This window comes from Musa acuminata, chromosome BXJ1-11 (assembly GCF_036884655.1).
Source record: "Musa acuminata AAA Group cultivar baxijiao chromosome BXJ1-11, Cavendish_Baxijiao_AAA, whole genome shotgun sequence".
Taxonomy (NCBI): domain Eukaryota; kingdom Viridiplantae; phylum Streptophyta; class Magnoliopsida; order Zingiberales; family Musaceae; genus Musa; species Musa acuminata.
The window spans coordinates 24,918,828-24,944,057 of NC_088337.1; the positions used below are offsets into that span (position 1 = coordinate 24,918,828).

Consider the following 25,230-nt stretch of genomic DNA (forward strand, 5'->3'; position numbering starts at 1 on the left):
AATATATATTAATAATTTGACTAATAGCGAGAAGGTCTTGAAGATTTATTTGATACATAAATCAAAAAAACAATCAAGAGATTAACGATTATTGAAGTGAAGAATTATTTAATTTATGTCATTATGAGTATATAAATATGTAACATTTGATGAAAATTTTAAAATTAAAATTAAATATTAATAACAATAAATTAATTAAATTAGATTTTAAAAAATAATTTAATTCAAATCGAAATCACATGGAATCGCCTTAATTTCTGATAGGGAACATGTTGGTGACCAATCACCATCCGACATTTATTGCCATGGGGAGACTGGTGTAAAAAGAAAAGGTTACAATCACCTTTCATCTATCTACCCCGTGGACAACAATCCAATGGAGGCCATTTGAGCATGTCTTTCCCTTGTCACATGCATAAACAAAATGTTAAAGTGGGACATTGGGACAATTGTAGGTTGTTCCCTTCATAGACCAAGTATAAAGACTAATTGTAGGTTGTTCCCTTCATTCACCAAGTATAAAGACTAATCCAAGGGAGGCCATACCGAGGCACTCTCTTTTCAAGAAAAAAACTCATACCTTAGAAAAGATATCGAACTAACTTGATTGATGGAGGGATCGAGTACGGAAACTTCTCTCAACATCGTCTTAGTGCAGGTGATGCCTCGGAAACTCAGCCCCCTACCTTGGACCATCCTCAATGCCACTCTAGTACCACTTTGGAGCCACTTAACACTCCTATGCATTCAGGTTTGACCCAAGTTAAATTAACTCATATGTCGACGATAATTTCATCTAATATTTTGGTGATAGAAAAAGGGCTTGAAGTCACAGGAACGTCCACCTGTTAATCCTCTCAATAAAAGCTTCAATGAGGAGGCTCTATCTCCAACCTGCAACACTTTTACTTGGGGGAACCATCCTTTTACCCACATGTGGATGTGTCCACTTCGACATAGACGCCAATAAGGTACTGGCATATGTTTAACGACCTAAGTCTCTCACCTTGGGGATGAATTTGAGTCATCTGCTCATCACCGTTGAGGTGTTTCTAAACCTCACCCATCATGTGTAGATACTCAGGGAGGATGCAAGCTATCACCTCACTCTTGCCTCAACTAGCCAAACAAACGACGTCACCATCTCAACCATGATCAACCCTTCAATCGCCACCTCACCCATCATGTGTAGATACTCAGGGAGGATGCAAGCTATCACCTCACTCTTGCCTCAACTAGCCAAACAAACGACATCACCATCTCAACCATGATCAACACTTCAATCGCCACAAGCATTGGCACTTGTCAGAATACCCTCAACCAATGTGATGCCAACATCTTAAGATTGTCCAAGGCTCATGGAACAATCGAAGGAGCGCCCCGCTCCTCAACCGTGGAGTTCAACGCATCACCACACTATAGCTCGACTTCGCTCGATTCCAAGACCCAATCGATGGATTTGATGGATAAATCCCTGAAGATCCAACTGCGATAAACAGATTAATGCTTAGATGATATGCGATAGAAATTTCAACAATCCAAAGGAAAAAATCCAATCAAATCCCACATCAGATCTATTCAAATGGCCCCAAGAACACATAATTATGCATCTAAATCAACCTGAGTGAACCTCCAATTGAATTTGCATTTTTTATATCTAAAACAATATTTTTGGAATTCAGGTAGGACAATAACTCTTAACTCATCATACAATCATCGGTAAAGAAGAAGAGCTTCCCTCATGTCACTCGTGAGGTTGAAAGCTGAAACCCAATATAGTGGAACTGTTCCTCGACATCATCACTAATATGCATAAATGATACTTGGGGAATATGGCAAAAGTATTTTTCCCAGCACTTTGAGGAACTCACAGCATTCACCTCTGTGTTTCACAACCAATAAAACTTACAAAGACTAAATGCAAACACACCTTTACCATTAGAAGTCCTAAGCAAAAAACAGAAGAAAAAACAGGAAGAGGAGGTACCTCAGCACAAGCTATAAAAGCAAACAAAAAATGTTTTGTGACAGTAATTTGTTCCAGTCAACAACATCTTTAAGATAAAGAAATTCTTGGCTTTTCCACATCAAAAGGCAGCACGCCGTGGCCTCTCCTCAGCAACATTAACTCTTAGTGCCCGACCATCGAAACTCTATGAATAATAACAAAGCAGTAGTTACTGGATGAAAAAATTGATCAAGAAAGCAAGAATGACAAAATCAAAGGAATGGAGTTCATAGCTGGTTTTTTAAAATTATTTCCTACCATAACATGAGTTATACACTAATCATAATCGATTGGGATAAGTGAGAAGGTGTTGGATAGCAAAAAAATATTTGATTAATCAAACTCATGATCAATTTTATTTAATGCAATCGCATACAGGAACGCTTCCAATAATGGACCTTATTAAATTGTGCCATACAACTTTTGTCGGGTAAAGCAGGTTCCTTCATCATTAACATTGAATCAACTAGTTTAGGCACAAAGTCTCAATTTTGGACCAAGAATTATGCTTTGCATACTTGGCATCTACTTGGGAAGATATTAACATCAGTATACACAATTGGCCAAATTAAGTGGACTCACCTGTCCATCAAGAGCAGCAATTGCATCATCCATTTCAGACTGTGCTGCCATTTTAACAAAGCCAAAACCACGTGACCGTCCAGTCTCTCTATCATACACCACCCTTGCTTCCAGCACTTTACCATGTTCACTAAAAATTTGCCCTAGGCGGCCATCATCCACTTGCCAAGGCAAATTGCCAACATAGATCCTTAAAGATGGTTGAAATTGTCGAGGTGTTCTTTCCACACGTCTCCCTCTGGGAGCTGATTTGTTTACAGTCAAAAGCCTGCCACTAATTTCCTGTTTCCAGAGCAGAAAATGTGTTAAGAGTCAAAAGCTTAACCATAACGAGAAATTGAATTTTGCTGCTTTCACAAAAACAAGAACCACTTCATGCCAGTCAAAGTTTGCAAACAATTAGGAATATAGTGTATCAGTCGAGATCAAAACAACATATAGAGCAAAGAAGGCAGGCAGAAACTTTTAGTTCATAATATACAAATATACATGTATATATGCATATGCATATACATACACAAAGAAAATAGTTACAACGCAAATTGTATGTCAAGAAACTAGCCCATGGTAAAACATCAAAAAGAACAGGAGCAGCAATAAGAAAAAAATTCATAAAGCAAATCATATGTTTAGAGATTACACCATGCCAGACATCGAACAAGAAAACGCATGACCAACAGTAGTAGAATGAAGCCACATTGATTTTAACAAAACATCCAGAAGCATATTACAAGTTGAATGCAAAAATATGAACAGATATCTGATAAAAGAGTTTGATCATCAAAGAATCATCCACCCGGCACCTAAGATTTAGGTCTAATATAACAATCAGGAAAGCTGGAAAACATCAGAGATTAAGTAGATATTGATAATCTAATTAAAGTCACCAAAAAGAGTTTTAAACGAGTACTTCTTTTTCCTAAGCTGGCTACACTGTTAAGCTAGAGCAAGTATTCTCAAACCGAACATAGTCATACTCTCTAACCAAATATACTTAGTCTATTCTGAATGCTAGTTGTATGAACAATAAAGAGAACACTGAAAGAAGACTTGTAGTTAACAAAGTTAAGATCAAATAGTTATCAAAACTGTTTACTAGGTAAATTTCATGACTCTTGTTAGCTATTTTATGTCTTAAGTCGTACAAGAATTAAGAATCGGAAGAAGTTAATAAGTTAAAATAACTATAAAGAAAATCCATGGCAAGGCTGCCAGAGTACGATGGGTCTTAAGGCATAGACGACATGCTGTATCGTAGAACTCGTATAGACTGTTTAGGCTCCATGACAGACACCACAGCGACTACAATTGTATGGAAAGTGCCAAAGCTCACTTTGTCGCAGTCACAGTACATCATACAGTAGACATAGTAGCCCTATTTTTTAGTAAAATCCAATTTTTCTACCTACTCTATGGGTTTATGTTATTTAGGTCAGATTTAACTATCTTCGTCAGCTCATGATTTTTTATAGGGTCTATTTCTCATTCTATTGGATTCACCTCCATAAGTAAATAAAGAGAAAAAAAGAATCAGCAATGCAGTGCTTCTCATCTTCAGGTGTTTAATGATTTGACCTTATTGCTAATCAAAAGATTCTAGGCGCCATCTAGTGTTAGTTTTATTGATAGTATTTTGGATTCTGAAAATAGCATCTTGCAATTTGGTGTTATTGTTATATCACACTTTGTATATCTATTATCACAGTTTTAAGTAATCTACTATTCTTTTTTTAATTTGAAGAAAAAACTACCCTTCTTTAAATGCCCAATTGAGGGCTAGTAATTTGGTTCAGATACAAGAACCTTCTGAAATCTGCTCTACGGTTGTGAGCAGATGCATTCAGGGTACAAAGTTTTGCTACAGCATGCACCAATATGTTTACATTTCTATGAATATGACTAGAAGTGACACTATAACTTCTCTACCAATGTTCAAAGTGTCAGCTGTTAGAGATCTTAATATGACACTTGTCTGATATGTAAGTTGTACTTGGTTTCTCTGAAGAATATGTTTTCTGAGTGCTTGTACTACAAAGAACACTCGCATGCCCTATTAAGGCTCCCTCCTAAAATAAAAAATTTTGTTTGGTGAGCCATTTATAATGGACCGCGTAGTCACAAAAAGGACTAGCAAACAGAGTTCTATCAGATAAAAGTTCTTATAGATTTGGTTCTCAATCAGACGGTCAACCTCATGTCTTCTTCCAATGTTGCAGAGTTCAGTGTCCTTGGTTTCTATGTCCACTAACGTTAAGATCTGATGCTCTGCAGGCTCATACGTTAACAAAAGGGCAGAAAACTTCTCACGCACTCAAATGCAGATCAACAAGAGATCTTATTCACCATAGTGCGGAGCATTATAATTTAGGAATCAGGTCTATTTCCAGAACAGCAAGCAGTAACCAGAGAAGTGTGTAAAGATAAAATGTAATATTTACATTACTACCAGCCTTAAACCTAAACAAATCACTAATTCTCCAAAAGGCGTCACACAATGCTATATTGCAACCTCTCACTAATTTTTTCAATGTCAATTTTGACACAGCAAATGATGTCACTGGAGGACTGCAATGGCTCTGTAATTCAGGATGGTCATTATGCAGTTTCCCAATTTACAGATGCAATTTATTAGGCAGACAAAGCAGAAGTAATTGCTGCAAGAGAATCTCTGAAAATGGCCATGAGAATGGAGATCCCAAGCATTATCTTTTGAAGAGATTGGTTGTGCTTAGTTCATCATTTACTGCAGGACAGCACTATGGATCAATCATCAACAAGCCTCATAAGTCAATGTTCATGATCAAGTGGATGCAGTCAAGATAAAGAAAGACCTAATTAGCGTCAGAGCAACCATAACACATATTTTCATTTTTTTTCTCAACAGTTCTAAGGGGAAGCATTTTGAGCGTGTATATGGAGAAATTATTGGATCCAGGAAGAAAAGCTCAGACTCGAAGAAGACTTACAGAACGATGAAACATCTCCACAGCTTTGTCTGCTTCTTCAATCGTGCTCATGGACACAAATCCAAATCCACGACTCTGATCAGTCCCCCGATTGTATATCACCTGCATATCCACAACCATGACCCAAGAATCGCACAGATCTCAACGCCATTATCATATCCCAACAACAACACAAGAATAGAAGAATCGGAATCCTCCAATTTCTATTTCAATTGCAAGACCCCATCGAATCTACGTTACCTCGGCGACCTCGACGACTCCAGCCTTATCGAAGAGCTGAGCCAGCTTCTCGCTGTCCATATCGTAGGGGAGGTTCCCGACGAAGAGCTTCGCCTCCTCGGCCGGCTCGCCATAAGGCTCCACCCCGTCCTCCGTTTCCCCCTCGAGCCCTTCCAAGCCAAAACCTCCATCTTCGAGCTCATTCTCCTCCACTTCCTCCTCCTCCTCCGCCTGGAGGGTCCAGCCGGAGGTCTGTGCCACGAAGGGTGGCAAAGGAAGGATCTTTCTAAAGGGCAGCAACGAAGAGGAGAGAGAGAGGCGGGGAAAGCGGAGCGGCCTGGAGGAGCGGGGAAACGGGAGGAGAGAGGGAGGGGGAACAGAAGAGAAGAGAGCGGCTGTCAGAGACAGGGGAAGGCCTTCCGCCATGGGCATGGGGTTGACGGCCGTGCCTGCCGCCATGGATTGGAGACAGAGAAGAGATAAGGGGGAACCGGGGGGTGAGGGGCGTCGCCGGTTTTATATACGATAGTACTTTTGCAAATACGCCCTCTATAATCATGCTATTACGAATAACCTCCTTAAAAGTGTCAAATTATCTCAATATTTTCATATTTAGTTTCCTTCCAAAAAAGAACATATTATGCCTTAAATAAAAATAAACATATATCCCTCTAATATGTATGATTTTGATATTTATCCTCTAAATTTTAAGCTTAGCTTATATTATAGTGAAACCTAAAAACTTGCATAGGTGAGTAATCTCTCATATGTTAAAAACTATTATTTGGTTATTAATTGAAACACTAAATGATGTTAATGTTATGATAATAAAAATCTCGAAGGAACTGTAATTAAAATGAATATTTTTTGGAGTATAATTATGGAAAGAGTCTTAATATTGGAGGGATGTACGTGCTACATGTATTTTTTTTATTGACATGCATACAGAGTACCGGAGATAATTGTGTACAGAGCTTAAGCATTTCCTCCATGACTTCTTTCTTCAGATGAAATGTAGAAGATAGAGGTCGCCATATCACATAATTCACCTACATAAAGATGATTTCTAGATAGAGCAAATGATTCATCCCCCTGGATTTGGTATAAATTTGACTTGGGAGAACAAAGTCAACCGAAGGATTGATCACTCAGTCAATGAGCTTCTGCTTCAGCCAAGCTTCCTGGTTTTGTATCCCTTCTTGCCTTTTCCTCTTGGCCAAGTGGGACATGACTCTTGCAGAGGCCACCTTCTTCACCAGTAGTTTCCACTTCTCGTCCTTCTCCTCCTCTGCTTTCCTTTTGGTTTGCTCCATCTTCTGCTTGAATTGGCTGCAGAGCAATAGAGGAACAAGGACAAGTTGGTCAGTGACCAGGAGGAAGTAGCAGGTGGCGAAGGCTGTAGGATGCTTACGAGCAGAGGGGGACTTTGCAGGGGTCGGGGTGGACGCAGATGGCGGAGTGGAGACGGAGGAGCTGCCACAGACGCTTGCAGCGAGGGCAGCCGTGCTGCTGCTGCTGCTGCTGTTGCGGCGGCTTCTTCTTGCGGTCGCAGGCGGCGAGGTGGTGGATGAGCTGCTGGAGGCCACGGCAGGTGGCGGGGTTCGGGCAATGGGTGGGGTCACGCGGCGGCGGTCCGCGGCCGGATGGCCCGACCTCGGTGCAGCCCTCCGCGCAGATGTGCTGCAAGCACTCCATGGCCTCGCTCAGCTCCGTATATACTTTCTCCTCCTCCCTCTTCCGCCGCCGCCGCTTCTGCCTCTGAGATCATTCGTATAGTACGCGCCGTCAATATCAACTAATGCCGGAAGGATAAAGATCGGAGTGGTGCGATGTCGGTACCAGATGGGCGTCTTGGAGGGATTGGAGGATGTCGAGCTCGAGCCAGGGGTCGTTCTCCTGGAGGAAGCGCCACGCCTCGGTGCTCTCCACGGCGGCGTAGTCCCTGGCGATGAGCCTCAGGCAGCGGAGGTGCAGCCAGGGCGCGTCGCACCGCCGTGCCAGCACCAGCACGTCCACCACCCCCTCCGCCGTCAGCCGCGATGCCAGCGCCCGCTCGCACGCCCGCTTCAGCCACCCCACCTGGTACACATGCGACAGGACCAGCAAGTGCACCCCGTGCTCGCCCACCTCCGGCGCCTCCTCCCCCTCCACCGCAGGCGTCACACAACTCCTGTAGTGATGAATCTTATCATGAGAAATCCAACACCGACAGAGATTGAACTGTGGAGTCCTAATGCAGCGTTGGAGAGGCAGGTTTCAGATCTTGGCGGTTAGCTCTCATGGTGTGGACCTACATGGCAGAGGTGGGATGGTCCATTGTCCTTGCAATGGGGTTCTCGAGAAAATAACAGGTGAACAGGCATGATGATGATGATTCAAAGTGGAGGTTGAAATCTGTGGAGCACGAGAATTGCGTGGTTTGGATCAATAACAGGACTAACATCGCAATCAAAACAGAGCTCTTTTTCTACCCTCTCTTTGAACTCTCTCCTGTGGTGGTGGTCGTGGTGGTGCCAACCCTGTCCCATCTACATCATCACACGGAGACCTTTAGCACCACCGCCGCCGCACTAGAAACCAAGGTTGTATTGGTTGGTGGAGGCTTTTCCGATTTGAATCGTACAGACTTGCTTCGGAGTTAAGGAATCAAGGAGATGACCGACGAACCTGGCGGAGTAGAGCAGGCGAACGAAGGCACACACTGCGTCGTGAGGAACTCCAAGTATCGGAATCACTCTTCCTTCTCCCCCACGTTTCTGCGGCCGATCCAACATGCTCTCTAACACCGGCGACGCTGCCGCCTTCACACAAGAAACACAACCAATCATACACACCCCGTTCTTACGAGCGCAGAGAGAAGAAAAGAAGATGCAGCTCACCAGAACTTTGGAATGAACAGGAATTCTCCTCTTCCCGGCGGTCAAGATCTGGACATCTGCGTCATCTCCCCCGCTGGGATCCGTCCTCGAATTGCCCATCTCTCTCTCTCTCTCTCTCTCTCTCTGAGACAGAGCACGGGACTAAGTAGATAACTGGAAAGAGAAGCAGCCTAATCAAATCGAACGGGTCAGGTTTATATAGGCGAAGGGAGGACGGAGGAGGAGGTAGTGATGGACGCTTGGAGGGATACGAGGATGATTTCATCCATGACGTAGAACACCAAGAGAGCCACAAAATGGGACTCGTGACGGAGGTGAGGACGACACGGCTCCCACTGGGCTTCTGCTCGAGGAAGGCATTATTCAATGGGTGCGACTGCTACATGGACGGCTGCGAGGTGGAATCCTCCACCGCTAATGCAGGAAATCAACGGCCGACCAAACACCTGACTCGCATCGAGAGTCGCGCAACCACTTGATAGACCCATGGCTCCCATCCCATCCGATGGCGTGATCTAACTCCTTCATCGTGCTTCCAGATGCACGACGAGATCGGCACATTTACGATCGCTATTAGACGACGAAGTGGTGGACCCACTGCTTCCCATCCATCATCTCGAAGATATTTAAAATGGTGTGGAAGATCCGATCTACCATTAGCTTTTTACCACGTACGCAATTGAACAGCGGCATGGCGGGTCCCATGGTGTGGAACCGAAACGCTACCGGCCGTTGGATCCCATCAGATCTGTAAGAGCGTCCATCAAGTGGGAGATATTTACGATGATCATGTGGCTGTGGCTTGCGATTGGGACTTCACTTCAGCTTAAGCATCCAAATGTGTGGCCAAAACATACTAATGTGGCTCCACAAGATTGATTGAATGAACATAAGTCAAGCAAGTTGCGATATTGGGATCTTCTCCTGCCTCATGATCGCAATCCATGCATGATATGACATACGCATACGTATCTCGTTAACATCCATCAAAAAAATATCGTGTGGATTATGACTGTCTGTAAGTAACATTAACTACATCAAATTAGAAAGATATCAATAATTAAAATACATCTAACATAATTATAATAAAAGAAGTGGTCATTAATTGATAGAGATTAATTATTTATATGCTAAATCAATAAATATGAAAACAACTTGTTTTGGATAGAAATTATGTGTGTGACGGTGCCTTTTGTTTGGAATTTATGTATAATCATTTTGATCATTATTGGAGTATCACCGATTATTAAACAAAAAGCTCAATGCATGATAAGTAGGAATTAGAAAACGAATAATTCGTAGAATAATCTACAATAGTGCAATTATTGCTGTGCAATTTTTGTTCATATATCCAATCATTTAATTAATATATGAGAAGACGATGATATTGCCTAACAGTTGGCAAACATACAATCAATTTAATGCCCGTTAATGTCACGATGAAGTGGACATTTTTGCATGGCTCACACTAGAGTAAACCTCATATCGATGTGCTCGATGTGGATGAGAGAGCGAGAGAGAGAGAGAGAGAGAGAGAGAGAAAGAGGAATACACCGAACACTAAAAAACACAGTTGGGATCAATCAACCGTGGGTGAGGTGACAAGTTGCAATGTTCATTTGTGCTTCCCATGAAGGAGATAAGAAGTTCTTCTGCATGATTGTTGTTAGGAGAAGATATCTTTTGAGATGCCACGTTTTGATTGAACCATAAATTTGTCTATATTAATAATAATAGTATCACTATTATTATTATTATATATGTTCCACCCTCACATTATCCCCTAAAAAGATAGCTTGATTAGCTTGACATGTAAATCTGAACTCAAATGTATGATACAAGTCTAAGCTGGGAATGAATATGGTATAAATATTAACTAAATATTAAAAAGGATAAGATGACGAATCCAAAATCTAACATATTATATGACCAAAGACCACGATAAAATTTGAATTATGTGTCCATTATTGCTAAAAGGTTAAGTCATCCCATGATCCAATCTAACATTATTGTTTGGTTCGTCTACATTAATTGGTTTGCGTCCTTTCGAGGTGACCATTGAAGTGTACAGAGTCGTATCTTATGTTTTATATATATATATATATATATATTACTTTTGATCCAAATTAATCAATATTTATCAAATGATTAATTTATATATTTAGATTGATATTAATGACAATAACATTAGGGATATATATATATATATATATATAATATTAAAATATACTATTTTCAAAATTTGGAAGGATATATATAAAGCTTTTTTACCCAACTACAAGACATTATAACAGATCATAACCGGACGTATCATTGTACTTACTATTATGTGTATTTTTCTGATCCTATGCTTATTAATCCCAGTAATTAGACTACTCAAAACATTGTCGTTGATGTAATAATGGTTTCTGTAATAATGGTGTCATTCCTACTTTAAGATTTGCATAGACAGGATACACTTTCACCTATTTATACTTAAAAAATTTATATTAAAATCTATATAATTAAGAATTAAAATATTTAACCTTATTTACATTGACACATTCAATTTACCAACTGATGCGTTAGTCGATCTTACTAATATCGATTCAAACATTGACGATGAGGAGGAAGATGAGGCATAGCAATGAGGCCTCTACATTGATATTGTACTACTCTACCTCTTCTTCCACCTTCAACGTCACTCTACATCTACGATAATGTCGGAGGAAGAAGAGGAGGCAGGTAAGACATCTACGTCACTGAGGAAGAGGAGATAAGTGAGATAAAGTAGTGTGATGTCGAAGGAGGACAATGAAAGTGAGGCATCTGCATCGGCATCACACCGCGCTGCCTCCTCTTTGTTCTCATCGATCGTCGCATTATCAGAAGAGAAAGAGGAGGCAAAGCGATGCGACACCAACGTAAATGTCTCACTTCTCTCCTCTTTCTCTTCCGACGTCAATGCAAATGTTGTTGAATCTCGGATTTTGATAACGAAATCAATTGATGAGTTTGTGATTTAATCTATGTTTTGAGTGACATAGGACTAGCTTCGATCAAGGAGAGGCAAATTGATCAAAGAAGGAAAAATCATATTGGGTCAGGGTAAACATATCAAAAGATTGGACATCGGGCCAGAGGATTGGTCGACGTGTCGGTAGAAGGCTCATGCCGTGAATTCGGGCATCGGACTGAAGGATCGGACATTGCGCTAAGGAGATCGGAAGTTGCGGGAGTCAACATGCTGATTGGGCAATACACTGAAGGAGAGGACGATACTCCAAAGGATCGAACGAGCGCCGGATGAACCAATGATATACCGGATAAAGGATTCATCCTTTATAATCATTTATCTAAGATTAAAGTAGTTTATGGGGCTAATTGAGTTAGTTTTTGATATAATCATGTTAACTCAATTAGGGGCTAATTAGGTCTTAATAAACACTAATTTGGGCTCATTATGAGGCCTATTTAGTGACCTAAAAGTTGGGTCAAGCGGTGGAACCGCTTGTGAGTTGAAAAACTCAAAAAACCCAATCTCCGAGGCTATCAGGCAATGGTACCACCTAGTGACAGTGTGTCAAGCGATGGTACCGCCAAACTGGGCAGTGCTACCACCCAGTGTCAGGCTGTGGGCAGTGGTACCACCCAGTGCAAGCGGTGGTACCGCCCGTACCTCGAAATCTCGGGGATTTGAATTTTGGCTCTAAGTTTTGAAGCCATTTGGGGTATATAAATACCCTAGCTATTCCTGCATGGAGTAGTAAGAAAGATTAAGCAAAACTCTGTTATAAACTCTATTAGAAAGTTGAGTTCCCTCCTCCTAAAGCTTATAGAGAGTTCTAAGGAAGCTTTGTGAGGGATACCTTGTAAAAGAGGGTTGCAAAAGGTTATCTCCTAAACTTGTAAAAAGGAGAAGAGGGGTGTAAAAGGGTAGTTGGTTTTTGCCCGTTGAAGAAAGACCGTTAGTGGATGCCGGTGGCCTCCATGGAAGAGGAATCGGGAGTGGATGTAGGTCACAACGATCGAACCACTATAAAATTTGGTTTGCATTTCTTTTTAGCAATTCATTTTAACTACAAATTGCCTTCTTATTGCTTTCACCATGCTCCCTTACGCTTCTAAGTTAATATCTTTCCGACCAGTTTTCAATGTATGAAATATTTTCAAATCGATGTTTTTTACTGCTACATTAATTCACCCCCCCTCTTAGTGCCGACTCATTCCTAATAGTTAGTATCAGAGCCTCGTTATTTCTCATTTGGTTTAACACCCAAGAGAAATAGCTCTTTTTCGATTTTAAGAGGGTTTTTCTATCGTTCATCCTCCTATGTTCAATGGAACAGACTATACTTATTAGAAAACTCGAGAGTTTTCTTGCTTTCTATGGATTTAAACTTATGGAATATCATTGAAAATAGATTTCAAAAGTTTTCTATTCTAATAAGCGAATGTAATGATTTGGACAAGAAAACTTTTTCTTTAAATGTTAGAACTATGAATGCTCTATTTTGTGTTTTGAGCAAAAAATGAGTTTAATCGTGTTTCTATTTGTGAAACAGCTTTCAATATTTGACATACACTTGAAATCACACACGAGGGCACTAGTAGAGTAAAGGATTCTAAGATAAATATTTTGATGCATAATTTTGAACTATTTCGAATGAAGCCGTGCGAAACCATTATTGACATGTACACCCATTTTACGGATATCATCAATGACTTAAAAGCTCTTGGCAAATGTTTTTCAAATCTTAAACTTGTTAATAAAGTTTTATGATTTCTTTCTAAAACTTGGGATCATAAAGTAACAGTCATTCAAGAGGTCAAAGATTTAAATACTTTCCCCCTCGAAGAATTTATCGGGTCTTTAATGACCTATGAAATTAGTTGTATGACACAAAACAAATATGAGAACAACTTTCTAAAGAACAAGAAGGATTTGACACTTCGAATACATGAAGACCACTCGAGCGAAAGCTCAAGTAATGATGAAATTGAACTTCTCACTATAAAACTTAAAAAGTTCATTAAACAAGAATTAAAAAATAAAAATAAACTTAAAAAAAGTTTCCAAAAAAGAAGAGAGCACTCAAAGTGACTTGGGATGAAACGAGTTCATCCGAAGATTAAGAACAAACCAACAAAAGCGAGGTGGCAAACTATGCCTTAACGACTTTTGACGAGGTAACTAAAACCCCTTTAATTTATTTTGAAATTACATGATACTTTTCATGAGTTATATTTTTAGTTTAAAAAATTATATATAATTTTTTCTTAAAAATTATATGTTTAATGATGTAATGAAAATGTTAAAAAATTGGGATCATGCTAGTAATTTTAAAAATTATAATGACAATTGCATGTTTTATGAAAATATATCAAATTACTAGATATAAATCTAATGCTTGTACATCTAATAGATTAATCTTATGTATGTTTTTAAAAAATAATAATGTGCAATCATGTTGATTTCCATATTGCTTTTCGATTTTGATTGAAGATGTCTTATGTTCAATGATACCATGCTTGATGATTTTATACTATAAATGAGATTTTGAAGTTATACATGATGATTTTTATGATTTATGACTTATTGATCTTTGTCGCAATGAAAGTTGCTTTTTCGGTTTTAAATAAGATGAATGATTTTCATATGAAAAACTTGAGCATATTTATATGAAATCAATTACATAAAATAAAACACGTAAAAAGGGAATACATTTTTCATCTCTATCTTATTGATTTTTTCGATAAAAGATTAATGAATCCATGAATATTATGCTTTTGTGAATCTCGTAGACTATGAAAATGAATTTGAATGAGTTTTATCCAAATCATAATTTCTCAAGATTTATAACATGAAATCTTTTATGAATCAAGATCTCTTATGTTTCTCTTTGCCATTTACTAAAGAGAAAAACAATCCAATTCATGATCTTGATTTCTTGATATTTGATACTTTAAATCTTTCTATGAATTAAGATCATTTTCTCCTTGTTTCTTTTTACTATTCACCAAAAAAGGAGACTTATCCTAACAAACCATGATATGCTACTTGATATCTTGAAAATTTATAACTTAGTTTTGTTATGCATTTCTTTCCTTCTTCATTCTTGTTTACGATGACAAAAGGGAGAAAGAAAATCGATAGCATATCAAAAGATTGATTTATCAATTAATGTCATTTTGAATCTCTTATGACTTTGATAATTTGAATCTAAATGAGAATTTTCCAATCGAATCATGAACCTTCTCTTGATTTCTTAACTTGAGACTTTCTTTTATGAATCAAGATTTCTTACTCTTTATTTTTCATATAATTCTTGCATTTTGAGAAAATTTTGTATATGAATCATGTCTTTTGGTATTCACATAATCTTATCTTTCATGATATGATTTTTATAATTTCTTATATTCATGAAGTATATCTCATCACCAAAATTCTCTTGATATTCTTCATGTGATGATATTAAATTATACATGAAATACTCATAAATTTATGTTTATACATACAAATGAGAAGTCATGATCATGCATGGTAGGATTGAATGTAATTTGACATTTTGATACCATTATAATTTGCATTATTTATGATTTAGAATGATGCATGCAATACTATAATTTGTTGCTAAAATGATGTATCATAAATATTTGAGTATCATATATGATATGCCCATAGTGATGATTTATTTTTGATATCATGCATTAAGTAATGATGAAATGTAAGGTTTTGAAATTGTACATGTTTTAATTTGAAACTATAATGATGCATAAATATGTTGAAATAATATTGATACTTTACTTTTATCATGATTTAAAAATTATTATAAAGGAAAAAAAATTATAAAATTATTATTTTTTCTTCTTTTTGATAATGACAAAGGGGGAGAAAGAACTAGCTTGTATGTTCTTAAATAATATAAAATTTGCTAACTTGCATGGTATAAAATTGGTTAACTTACTTGATGTAAAACTTGCTATCTTACTAGCTTGCGTATCTAAAACTTGCTAGCTTGCCCAACTCAAAAGAGAGCAAAAATTACTAACTTGCACATCCCAAGTAGAAGTAAAATTGTTAGCTTTTCACATCGCAAAGAAAAGTAAACTTGTTAACTTGCATATCTTAAAAATTGCTAGTTTGCATGATGTAAAACTAGCTAAAATCGCTAACTTGTAATATAAAGAGAAGCAAAAAGTTGCTATCTCAATAAAAGTAAACATGCTAAACTTACATATCTCTAAAAATTGCAAACAAGCTTGCATGTTATAAAACTTACATATATAAAACACTTCTCCTTTTTGTTGATGACAAAGGGGGAGAAGTCATAATGACAATCATGCATGAGATGATATACTTGGATATGATTATGCATGAGTTTATGTTGCATGCAATGATATGATAAATTAGTTATGTCAATATTCATGATGCATGCAATATTGAAGTACTTATATGTTTTAAAACATTATATGATTTTCTGAATTTAAATGTTCTATCAATATGGCATATTGATAGGGGGAGTTAAGGTTAACTCTGTCATCAATTGGTTATCATCATTAAAAAGAGAGAGATTATTGAATCTCAAATTTTGATGATGAAATCAATTGATTAGTTTATGATTTAATCTGTATTTTGAGTGACGTACGACTAGTTTCGATCAAGGAGATGCAAATTGATTAAAGCGGGAAGAATAATATTGGGTAGGAGTGAACATGTTAGAAGATTGGACGTTGGGCCAAAGGATCGGTTGACGTGTCGATAAAAGGCTCGTGCCGTGAATTCAAGCATCGGGCCAAAGGATTGGACATTACGCCAAGGAAATTAAAAGTTGTAGGAGTCAACATGCCGATTGAACAATATGCCGAAGGAGAGGATGATGCTCCAAAGGATCGGAGGAGCGTCGGATAAACTAATGACATGCCGGATAAAGGATTCATCCTTTATAATCATTTGTCTAAGATCAAAGTAGTTTAGGGGGCTAATTGAGTTAGCTTTTTATGTAATCATGCTAACTCAATTAGGGGCTAATTGGGCTTTAATTGGGACTGATTTGGGCTCATTGAGAGGCTCATTCAGTGACCTAAAAGTTTGGTCAAGCAGTAGCACCGCTAGAACAGGCGATGGAACCACTTGCGAGTTGAAAAACTCGAAAAATCCGATCTCCGAGACTGTCAGGAGGTGGTACTGCCAGACTGAGCGGTGGTACCACCCAGTGATAGTGTGTTGGGAAATGGTACCGTCAGATTGGGCGGTGGTACTGCCTAGTGTCAGGCTACAAGCGATGATACCACCCGTACCCCGAAATCTCAAGGATTTAAATTTTGGCTCCAAATTTTGAAGTCATTTGAGGTCTATAAATACCCCAGCTATTTCTGCATGGAGTAGTAAGAAAGATTGAGCAAAACTCTATTGTAAACCTTAGAAAGTTGAGTTCTTTCCTCCTAAAGCTTAGAGAGAGTTCTAAGGAAGGTGTGTGAGGGATATCTTATAAAAGAGGGTTATAAAATGTTATCTCCTAAACTTGTAAAAAGGAGAAGAGGGTTGTAAAAGGGTAGTTGGTCTTCGCTCATCGAAGGAAGATCGTTAGTGGATTCTGGTGGCCTCGACGGAAGAGGAATCGGGAGTGGATGTAGGTCACGACGATCGAACCACTATAAAATCTAGTTTGTATTTTTTTTAAGCAATTTACTTTAACTACAAACTACCTTTTTATTGCTTTCACTACGCTCTCTTACACTTCCACTTCCATGTTAATATCTTTCGGATCAGTTTTCGACTTACGAAATATTTTCAAACTAATATTTTTTAATCGATATCGATAAGGCTAACCACAACATCATTCTCATTGACCACCACTATAACAGCTACCCATGACTCTATTATTTATCATCATCATTTAAATTATTTTTTTATTTATCATTTTTTTGTCATTCATACATATGTTATGATGTGCTTATCTTCCACCCATAAAGTCGATAACGATAGGATAAATAAACTTAAATATTATGTTTTTATAATTATAAAAATTTTACTATAAATTTTTTTAATTTAAAAAATCGAGTTAGCTAAAAAAGTTTAACTTGTAATATGTAATTAGCCCCTTCTCTTTCTTTCTTTCGGTGCAAGACTCGATCGACTTCTCACGCTCGGCGGCAGCAACATGATGAGACCTCGAACCTCCTCCTGCACCAAGTTTTGGAGGGCGACGACGAAGACGACACCACCAACAGCAAGAAGCATGTCCAGCTCCGGCAGCGGCGAGCAACAGCGGCTCCTCGTGGGCGTGGACCCCTGCAATAAGCTCTGCAAGATCATGTTGTCCTGTCCCAATGCCGGGCTGGAGCAGGCCCTTGACGCGAGCGGCGTGCGCGCCTTCCCCGACGTGGCCGAGCAGGTCCTCCTCCGCTTCGAGAACGCCGGCATGCTCGCCTACCGCTTCTTCGACTGGGCCCGCCGGCAGCAGCGCGGCTATGCCCACACCGTCCGCGCCTACCACGCCATGATCGCCGCACTCGCCAAGATCCGCCAGTACAAGCTCATGTGGGACCTCGTTGCCGCCATGCGCACCCAGGGCGCCCTCAACGTCGAGACCTTCTGCGTCATCATGCGCAAGTACGCCCGCGCCCACAAGGTGGAGGAGACCCTGTACACCTTCGACGTCATGGATAAGTACGGTGTAGCGCCCAACCTGGCGGCGTTCGGCGGCCTGCTCGGTGCGCTCTGCAAGTCGAAGAACGTCAGGAAGGCCCAGGAGGTGTTCGACAAAATGCGCAACCGGTTCGAGCCCGACGCGAAGACCTACAGTATCCTGCTCGAAGGGTGGGGAAGGGCGCCCAATCTGCCCAAGATGCGGGAAGTCTACCAAGAAATGCTGGACAGGGGTTGCGAACCAGATATAGTCACCTATGGAATTATAGTCGATGCACTGTGTAAGGCAGGACGGATGGAGGAAGCTGTCGATGTAGTTAGGGACATGAGCCACAGGGTTTGCCCGCCGACACCCTTCATCTATAGTGTGTTGGTGCACACGTATGGGGTCGAGAAGAGGATAGAGGATGCCGTAGATACATTCTTGGAGATGGAGAGAAATGGAGTTAAGCCCGATGTCGTCGTGTACAATGCACTGGTTGGTGCATTTTGTAAGGCAAACAAGTTTGAAAATGCATTTAGTGTGGTGGGAGATATGGAGGATAAAGGCATCACCCCGGTCGCAAGGACTTTTAATATCATATTGAACAGCTTGATAACTGCTCAGAGATACGAGGAGGCATATAGGGTTTTTCGCCGCATGATAAAATGCTGTGAACCTGACTCAGATACCTACACCATGATGATAAAGATGTTCTGTGAAACCGACAAGTTGGAGATGGCTTTGAAGGTATGGAAGTACATGGGCAAGAAGCAATTCCTCCCAAGCATGCACACTTTTTCTGTCCTAATCAATGGGCTCTGCGAGAAGGGCGAACTGAACCGGGCTTGTGTAATGTTAGAAGATATGATTGAAAAGGGTATCAGACCACCAGGTACAACATTTGGAAAATTGAGACAGTTGTTGCTGAAAGAGAGGAGGGAAGATGTGCTTAAATTTCTTGTGGACAAGATGAATGTTCTGATTCAAGAACCTTTATGTGATTGAGAGCACATGGTGTTGGATCATATAACCCAATCGTGTGAATTCTTGTCTAGCAGAAAAATATCAAGGCAACCAGCTACCTGACAAAGAAGTGAATATTGAGTTATTTAGCTTCATGATGGTAACATGAGGTTGGAGCTACATGTATGATTTGCTCAAGACCCTAACAAATCACTAAATTTTCAGGTCAGTGTTTCATGAGGTTGGGCTCTGCGAGAAGGGTGAACTGAACCGGGCTTGTGTCATGTTAGAAGATATGATTGAAAAGGGTATCAGACCACCAGGTACAACATTTGGAAAATTGAGACAGTTGTTGCGGAAAGAGGGGAGGGAAGATGTGCTTGAATTTCTTGTGGACAAGATGAATGTTCTGATTCAAGAACCTTTATGTGATTGAGAGCACATGGCGTTGATCATATAACCCATTCATGTGAATTCTTGTCTAGCAGAAAAATATCAAGGCAACCGGCTACCCGACAAAGAAGTGAATATTAAGTTATTTAGCTTCATGATGGTGACATGAGGTTGGAGCTACATGTATGATTTGCTCAAGACCCTAACAAATCACTAAATTTTCAGGTCAGTGTTTCATGTTACTCAGTTTTCTGTGCTTGTTACCAACATTTAGGTACGGAAGACTAAGTCCATAGGCTGGTAAATTCATCTAGACCTTGTTCTGGAATCTATTGATTATGTTAAATATATATAGTTAATTTCTAATCTTAATAACTAGTGCAACTTCTTTTTGGCTATAGATAGCTTTAAGGCTTACATCATGTGATTTTGTTGGGCCTACACACATATTTGATGCTTGATTTAGCACATTTATGTATGCTATCATGTCCACCGGTTAACAAATATGCATTTGTAATAATTACACATCACAAAATGTTGAAATTGATTGTGTCATCCCATGGTTAACAAGTAGGCCAGGGGATCATAGCCGAGGCAATAAACCAGTCACTGAAGTGGTAGCATAAATAATAAAATTTTAATAAGGTTGCTTCTCCCTTTTTCGGATTAGTTCATAAAGATGTAACAGTTTCATACTTTTATTAGAGAATCAACATTTCAATATACCTTTGACTCAAATAATAGTGACAGTAAATATTTGACAATGATTCAATAGTACCTAAAATACAATACATATTGCCAAAGCTATTCAATTCAAAAGGCTAAGAAGGTACAAGTATATACATATGAGATTTATTATATACATATGAGATTTATCTCAAACCACCAAGAGGATATGTTGTTGTATAAATATTTTTTATTTTGTGAAGTATTTTGTTTTCCTTTTCTCCAATCAAAACAAGTTTGCTATTATGGAAAAGAATTCTCAGTGGAAAAATTCTTTTTCATCTGTTTTCTTTGCAACCAAATGGGCCTTAAGAAAATGAAAAACTTCCTTCTTTACATCTTGGAGGATGTTGCTTTTAGGAGATGGATTCCATCTAGATGATAAGGGCTATGGCCTTTCTTAAGGCTTGTGGAAGCCTACTAAGAAGAATACTTGGAACTTATGAACTATGATGGACTCTATAATTTTGCTGCATATTATCGATCATCCAGAAATCGCTCCAAAGCTCAAGTCCATTGTATGAACTTTTTTGTTGCTAGAGAATTGATTTATACTAAGGTTGGAGTCTCACCAGATTCAATTATGTTTTTTTGTCAGTGAGCTAATTTTTGAACTGATTCTCCAATTGATCCTACTGATGTTATATATCTGAGAAGCCCATGTTTGCAGATCCCCAAAGAGATGATAGCTGTGGAGACAGTCAAATATATATAACTTCTGTTCATGTCAACATATTTAGATTGCTTGTATGGAACTTGCAAAAATCAAGAACCACTCCATCTTTTGCAGCTGTTGTTACAACCTTGTGAGTTTAATACAGTGGCAAAAATATGGCTATTTTGTCTTCAAACAATAAGCTTTTGTCTCATCCATTTGATTCAGATATAAAAGAAAAAAAAAAACTCAATGCACAATATTTCCATCAATATACACAAGATAAAGAGGTTGTGCTCGAAGCCTAATTGAGATATTTTATGTGTATGTGTGTGTCTATATATATATATATATATATATATATATATATATATATATATATATATATATATAGTCTTGTATTCAGGAAATATTCTGGCTTGGGAAAAGGTTTTATTAGCAAATGCTTTCCATGTCCTAATGCAAAAGAAAACAAACATCCAATCCTTGGTTACATTTTAACTCCCACATCTTTTTCTTGCAATTATTAAAAATAGTAAATTTATTAATGATCTTAATGCCAATTTAACCCAACTTTAGCTCTCACAATTCATGGCACGATTTTTGAGCTCCTTCAAAAAAATAATAATAACCAAAAATTAATTTTAAAAAAAAAAGTGAGCTTCTATACCAATCAATCCCCAAAAAACCAAAAAAAAAAAAGAATAGTCAACCCGTGGGACCCGCTCCCCCCTCTCCTCTCTGAGTAGAAGTCAAACCACTTTTAACGGAACTAACTGCCGAAGCCTCTCTTTCTCCATTCTTCCCTTCCTTATATATATTTCTCTTCTGCTTTCTTTCCCTTCATCCTCCATCGATTCCATCTTCATCGATCTCATCCTTCCCAATCGCTTCATGGCACGGCAACAGCTCCTCCTCATCGCCATTCTCACTCTCCTGGCTGTCACAGTCTTCGTCGGTGCCGATGACTCAACACCCTCTGCCTCATCGCCATCCGTAGGTGTCGACTCCGTACCAAGCGTCTTGACCCCGATTGCCACATCGCCGCTCCCGGACAGTGCCGAGGCTCCTTCTGGGGACCATGGCATCGAGGATAGCGATGCTGGCGGCGTCGGAGCTCCTCTCGGCACCCACCCCACCGAGCCAGAGAGTGAGTCCACCGCCAAGAGTGACGCCTCCCTCATCGGTGTAACCTCCAAGGCAACCCTCATGATCATTTCTGTTGCTGGCTACTTTGTGTTCTAAGTGGCTTATGCCATGATGTCATCTCATTTTGTTTAAGATAAAGGAGGATTATTGAGAGAATTGCATTATGTCTCTAATGGTCTTTAAGAAAAGACCATTCATCCTTGTCAAGTTTAATTCTGTCATGGTTCCAACTAATATATCTTAGAACATACGCACAAGTTAGCATAAATTAAATATATCTAATCAAAATATCAAAAAGAATTTAAATGAAAAAGGATGCAGAAGTAATTATTGTCATAAGGATGGGTCCCACTCCAAAATAGGACTAAAATCAATCATAGAGAAGAAAAAAACAATTAAAATGATCATATAATTATTAAATAAAAGAAACGATTAAAACGACTAATTAATAGCTACGATAATTTAATCGAGTCAAAACAAATTCCAATTCCAATTCCAGCCGAACACTAACCCCAATCTAATCCGATTCGAAAACTAATCCACCCGTCAGATGAATCGTTCCGATTCCCGAACTCGGCCCGGCAAGTATCCGAATCGTTCCCGAGAGGAATCTATAAATTAGTCACGAGATTCTCTGTGATTAGGGTTTAAGGAAACAGCTTCAAGTCGAGGACGCAAAACATAGCCCGATCGAGCGAGCATCGATCGCCATGCTTGCTTCCCTCGGCAGCTTCCTCTCTTCCCTGCCCTTCCTCGTCCCCCCCACGGAGAAGCCCCCGCCTCCTCCCCCCGTCCCTTTCCCGAAGCCTAAAACCGATGGGTTCCCTCCCGCCTCCATCCGCAGCTCGGCCCCTGTTCGGCCCCCCTCGGAGGTGACAATGCCGGCGGAGAAGGAAGGGCTCGTCTGCAGCTGCTATCCATCCTTGGCATTGGCTAACCTGTTCTACGCCCGGGGAGGGTATTACAACGCGCAGGTGGTGGTCGGGGAGGACGAGCCGGAGGAGGTGCTGCTGCGGAGGTTCAAGAGGGAGGTCATGAAGGCCGGGGTCATCCAGGAGTGCAAGAGGAGACGTTGGTTCGAGAACGAGCAGGAGAAGAAGAAGCGCAAGGCCCGTGATGCGGCCCGGAGGAATCGGAAGAGGTCTGCTCTTGGTTCATCTCATCTTCTTGTTTTTCCCAAAACCCTGATTTTTATGATTTGTAAAGCTCTTTTATTTAATCTCCATATCTCTTCTTATAATGGAAAGACAGTGATTAATGTTTGATCTCATCTTGGTTACTCGTGCTTTTAGAGATTTAGGTTGTTGAATACTTACGATTGAATTATACTCTGTGCAAATAGATATGCCAACATGACTATATTTCTCAGCATAAACAATTAGAGAGAGATTCCTTTTAGCATCCACAATTTAGTAGGTGTTGATCTACTTTCATTACTTGGGCATCGATTCCATGGTCAGGTTTGGTTGTAGGTTTCGGTAATAAGCGGAAGCAATGGGGTTTGAAATGGATATCATCAGTTTGTGGACACAATGGTCGTGTTAAATAGCATGTATTGGTTGTTGCCTGAAGTCTGAACAATCACGTATTATCCGCTTGCCTTTGGACAGCTAATCCATTGAATCGATTCATACTTCTGCCTGTCTATTAGCCTTGACCTACACCTAGCTTAGATCATAATGCTGGGCAGCTAATCAAGTGTGTTTGTTTTCTCTTCTTGTTCCTCCTAAAATCCTTTGCATGTGAGTTTGTTGGTGTTACAGAATCCACCTTCAAGAAGCAAGTTAATCATCAGATGTTTTAGTCACGTTAAAATGCAATGACAGGGATTTAAAAAGTAGTGCTTTCTTGCTAACTCATACTTTTAGAGGTTTAGGTTACTCAATCCTTTTTGGCTTGATAGTTAGTCTCATTACTTTGACATAATTGTGAAGCTATAACGTATCATCAGCTTGATATCGCTCAAGATGAAAATGGAAAGGTGGTTCATTATTCTGCTATTGTTTCTGGGGTTACGACTTATATTTTAGCTGAAAACAAATATTTTCAATGAAGGTACTTGGTTTTGTTTTGGACGTCACAATTTGTAGAAAATGGTTTTGGAAATTAGTCTATTATATTCTTGTTTTCAGTGAACACTCTGTTTAGACAAGTCATGATTGACACCATGGCTGTTAGCTCTTGGTGAGCCTTGACTTGTGCTTTGCTTACAACCTTAGTTCATAAAACTGCTACTTGGTTGCTTCTGAATGATAAATATTCAATAGCAGTGTGCAACTTATTTTGCTTTGGAAATTCTTCTAAAATATTTCAACTTTGTTTGTCTCCAGACATTAACTACTTGCTCCTATTCTTTTCCTCCACTAATTTCAGGCGTTATCAACCAAAAGTCCGTAAGCAAGATAACCAGGAAGAACCAAAGGCAAAGATACAGGAGGAGGAGGAGGAGAAAGACAATTGGGAAATTCCTGAAGGAGAACTTCCTTATTGCACCTAGGATGCCTTAGTGGAAGAACCTGCAGTATTTTCATGGTTTTGTTTTTGAAAGCCATTTAAGTTAGAGTTAGCTATTACTAACTGATGCCGATGTGTTTTGTCCTTTCTTTCTCCTTTCTGTTGGTTTTTTTCTTCTCTTTTCGAATAAAGCAATGGTATGAAAATGACAAAGGTCTTGAACATTTGGTGCCTGTATATTATGATACAATATCTATTGATGGTGCCTCCTTCAAGTTAACTTTCCAGGTTAACAATGTGATGTCCACTTGGTTGCCTATTCTTTATGATTTTACTTTTATCAGATAAGGGAAGTTGTATTATTTCTTGGGGGCACTCACAGAAATTTTGTCTGCATCCTCTGGTCCTAACAATTGGTTAGGACATGTTATAACTCTGCTGCATTGTCTGTTAGCTTCAAATTATGAAAGAATTGTGACAATATTTTTAATTCATTATAAAATCAAAAATTCATTACTATCATTTTAGACAAAATATTTTGATAGAATTGTGAAAGTTTGAAATTGTATTGTCCAAGTTGACCGAGTGTTACGAAAGTTTAAAATAGTTTAGTTGAAGTTGA

General features: G+C 39.2%; 4 protein-coding genes across 4 annotated transcripts; 2 read left to right on the forward strand and 2 right to left on the reverse strand.

Moving 5' to 3' along the window:
- Positions 1-1,915: 1,915 nt before the first annotated feature.
- LOC103971513 (28 kDa ribonucleoprotein, chloroplastic) lies at positions 1,916-6,271 on the reverse strand. The gene is made up of 4 exons (XM_009385543.3): positions 5,797-6,271; positions 5,557-5,658; positions 2,591-2,872; positions 1,916-2,153 (listed from the first exon to the last, which is right to left on the reverse strand). Exons 1-4 carry the CDS (start codon positions 6,232-6,234, stop codon positions 2,088-2,090), a joined length of 888 nt encoding a protein of 295 aa, XP_009383818.2. The 5' UTR covers positions 6,235-6,271; the 3' UTR covers positions 1,916-2,087.
- A 402-nt stretch (positions 6,272-6,673) lies between these two features.
- Positions 6,674-8,834, reverse strand: LOC135597344 (BTB/POZ and TAZ domain-containing protein 1-like). Its single transcript, XM_065090152.1, has 5 exons — positions 8,655-8,834; positions 8,443-8,576; positions 7,615-7,945; positions 7,187-7,533; positions 6,674-7,104 (listed from the first exon to the last, which is right to left on the reverse strand). The coding sequence occupies exons 1-5, from the start codon at positions 8,751-8,753 to the stop codon at positions 6,924-6,926; spliced, it is 1,092 nt and encodes a 363-aa protein (XP_064946224.1). The 5' UTR covers positions 8,754-8,834; the 3' UTR covers positions 6,674-6,923.
- Positions 8,835-17,752: 8,918 nt separating this feature from the next.
- LOC103971572 (pentatricopeptide repeat-containing protein At1g77360, mitochondrial) lies at positions 17,753-21,277 on the forward strand. The gene is made up of 2 exons (XM_065090160.1): positions 17,753-19,849; positions 21,021-21,277. The coding sequence occupies exon 1, from the start codon at positions 17,798-17,800 to the stop codon at positions 19,271-19,273; it is 1,476 nt and encodes a 491-aa protein (XP_064946232.1). The 5' UTR covers positions 17,753-17,797; the 3' UTR covers positions 19,274-19,849; positions 21,021-21,277.
- A 1,510-nt stretch (positions 21,278-22,787) lies between these two features.
- Positions 22,788-24,904, forward strand: LOC135597345 (small ribosomal subunit protein bS21c-like). Its single transcript, XM_065090161.1, has 2 exons — positions 22,788-23,295; positions 24,528-24,904. The coding sequence occupies exons 1-2, from the start codon at positions 22,865-22,867 to the stop codon at positions 24,649-24,651; spliced, it is 555 nt and encodes a 184-aa protein (XP_064946233.1). The 5' UTR covers positions 22,788-22,864; the 3' UTR covers positions 24,652-24,904.
- The last annotated feature ends 326 nt before the right edge of the window (positions 24,905-25,230 follow it).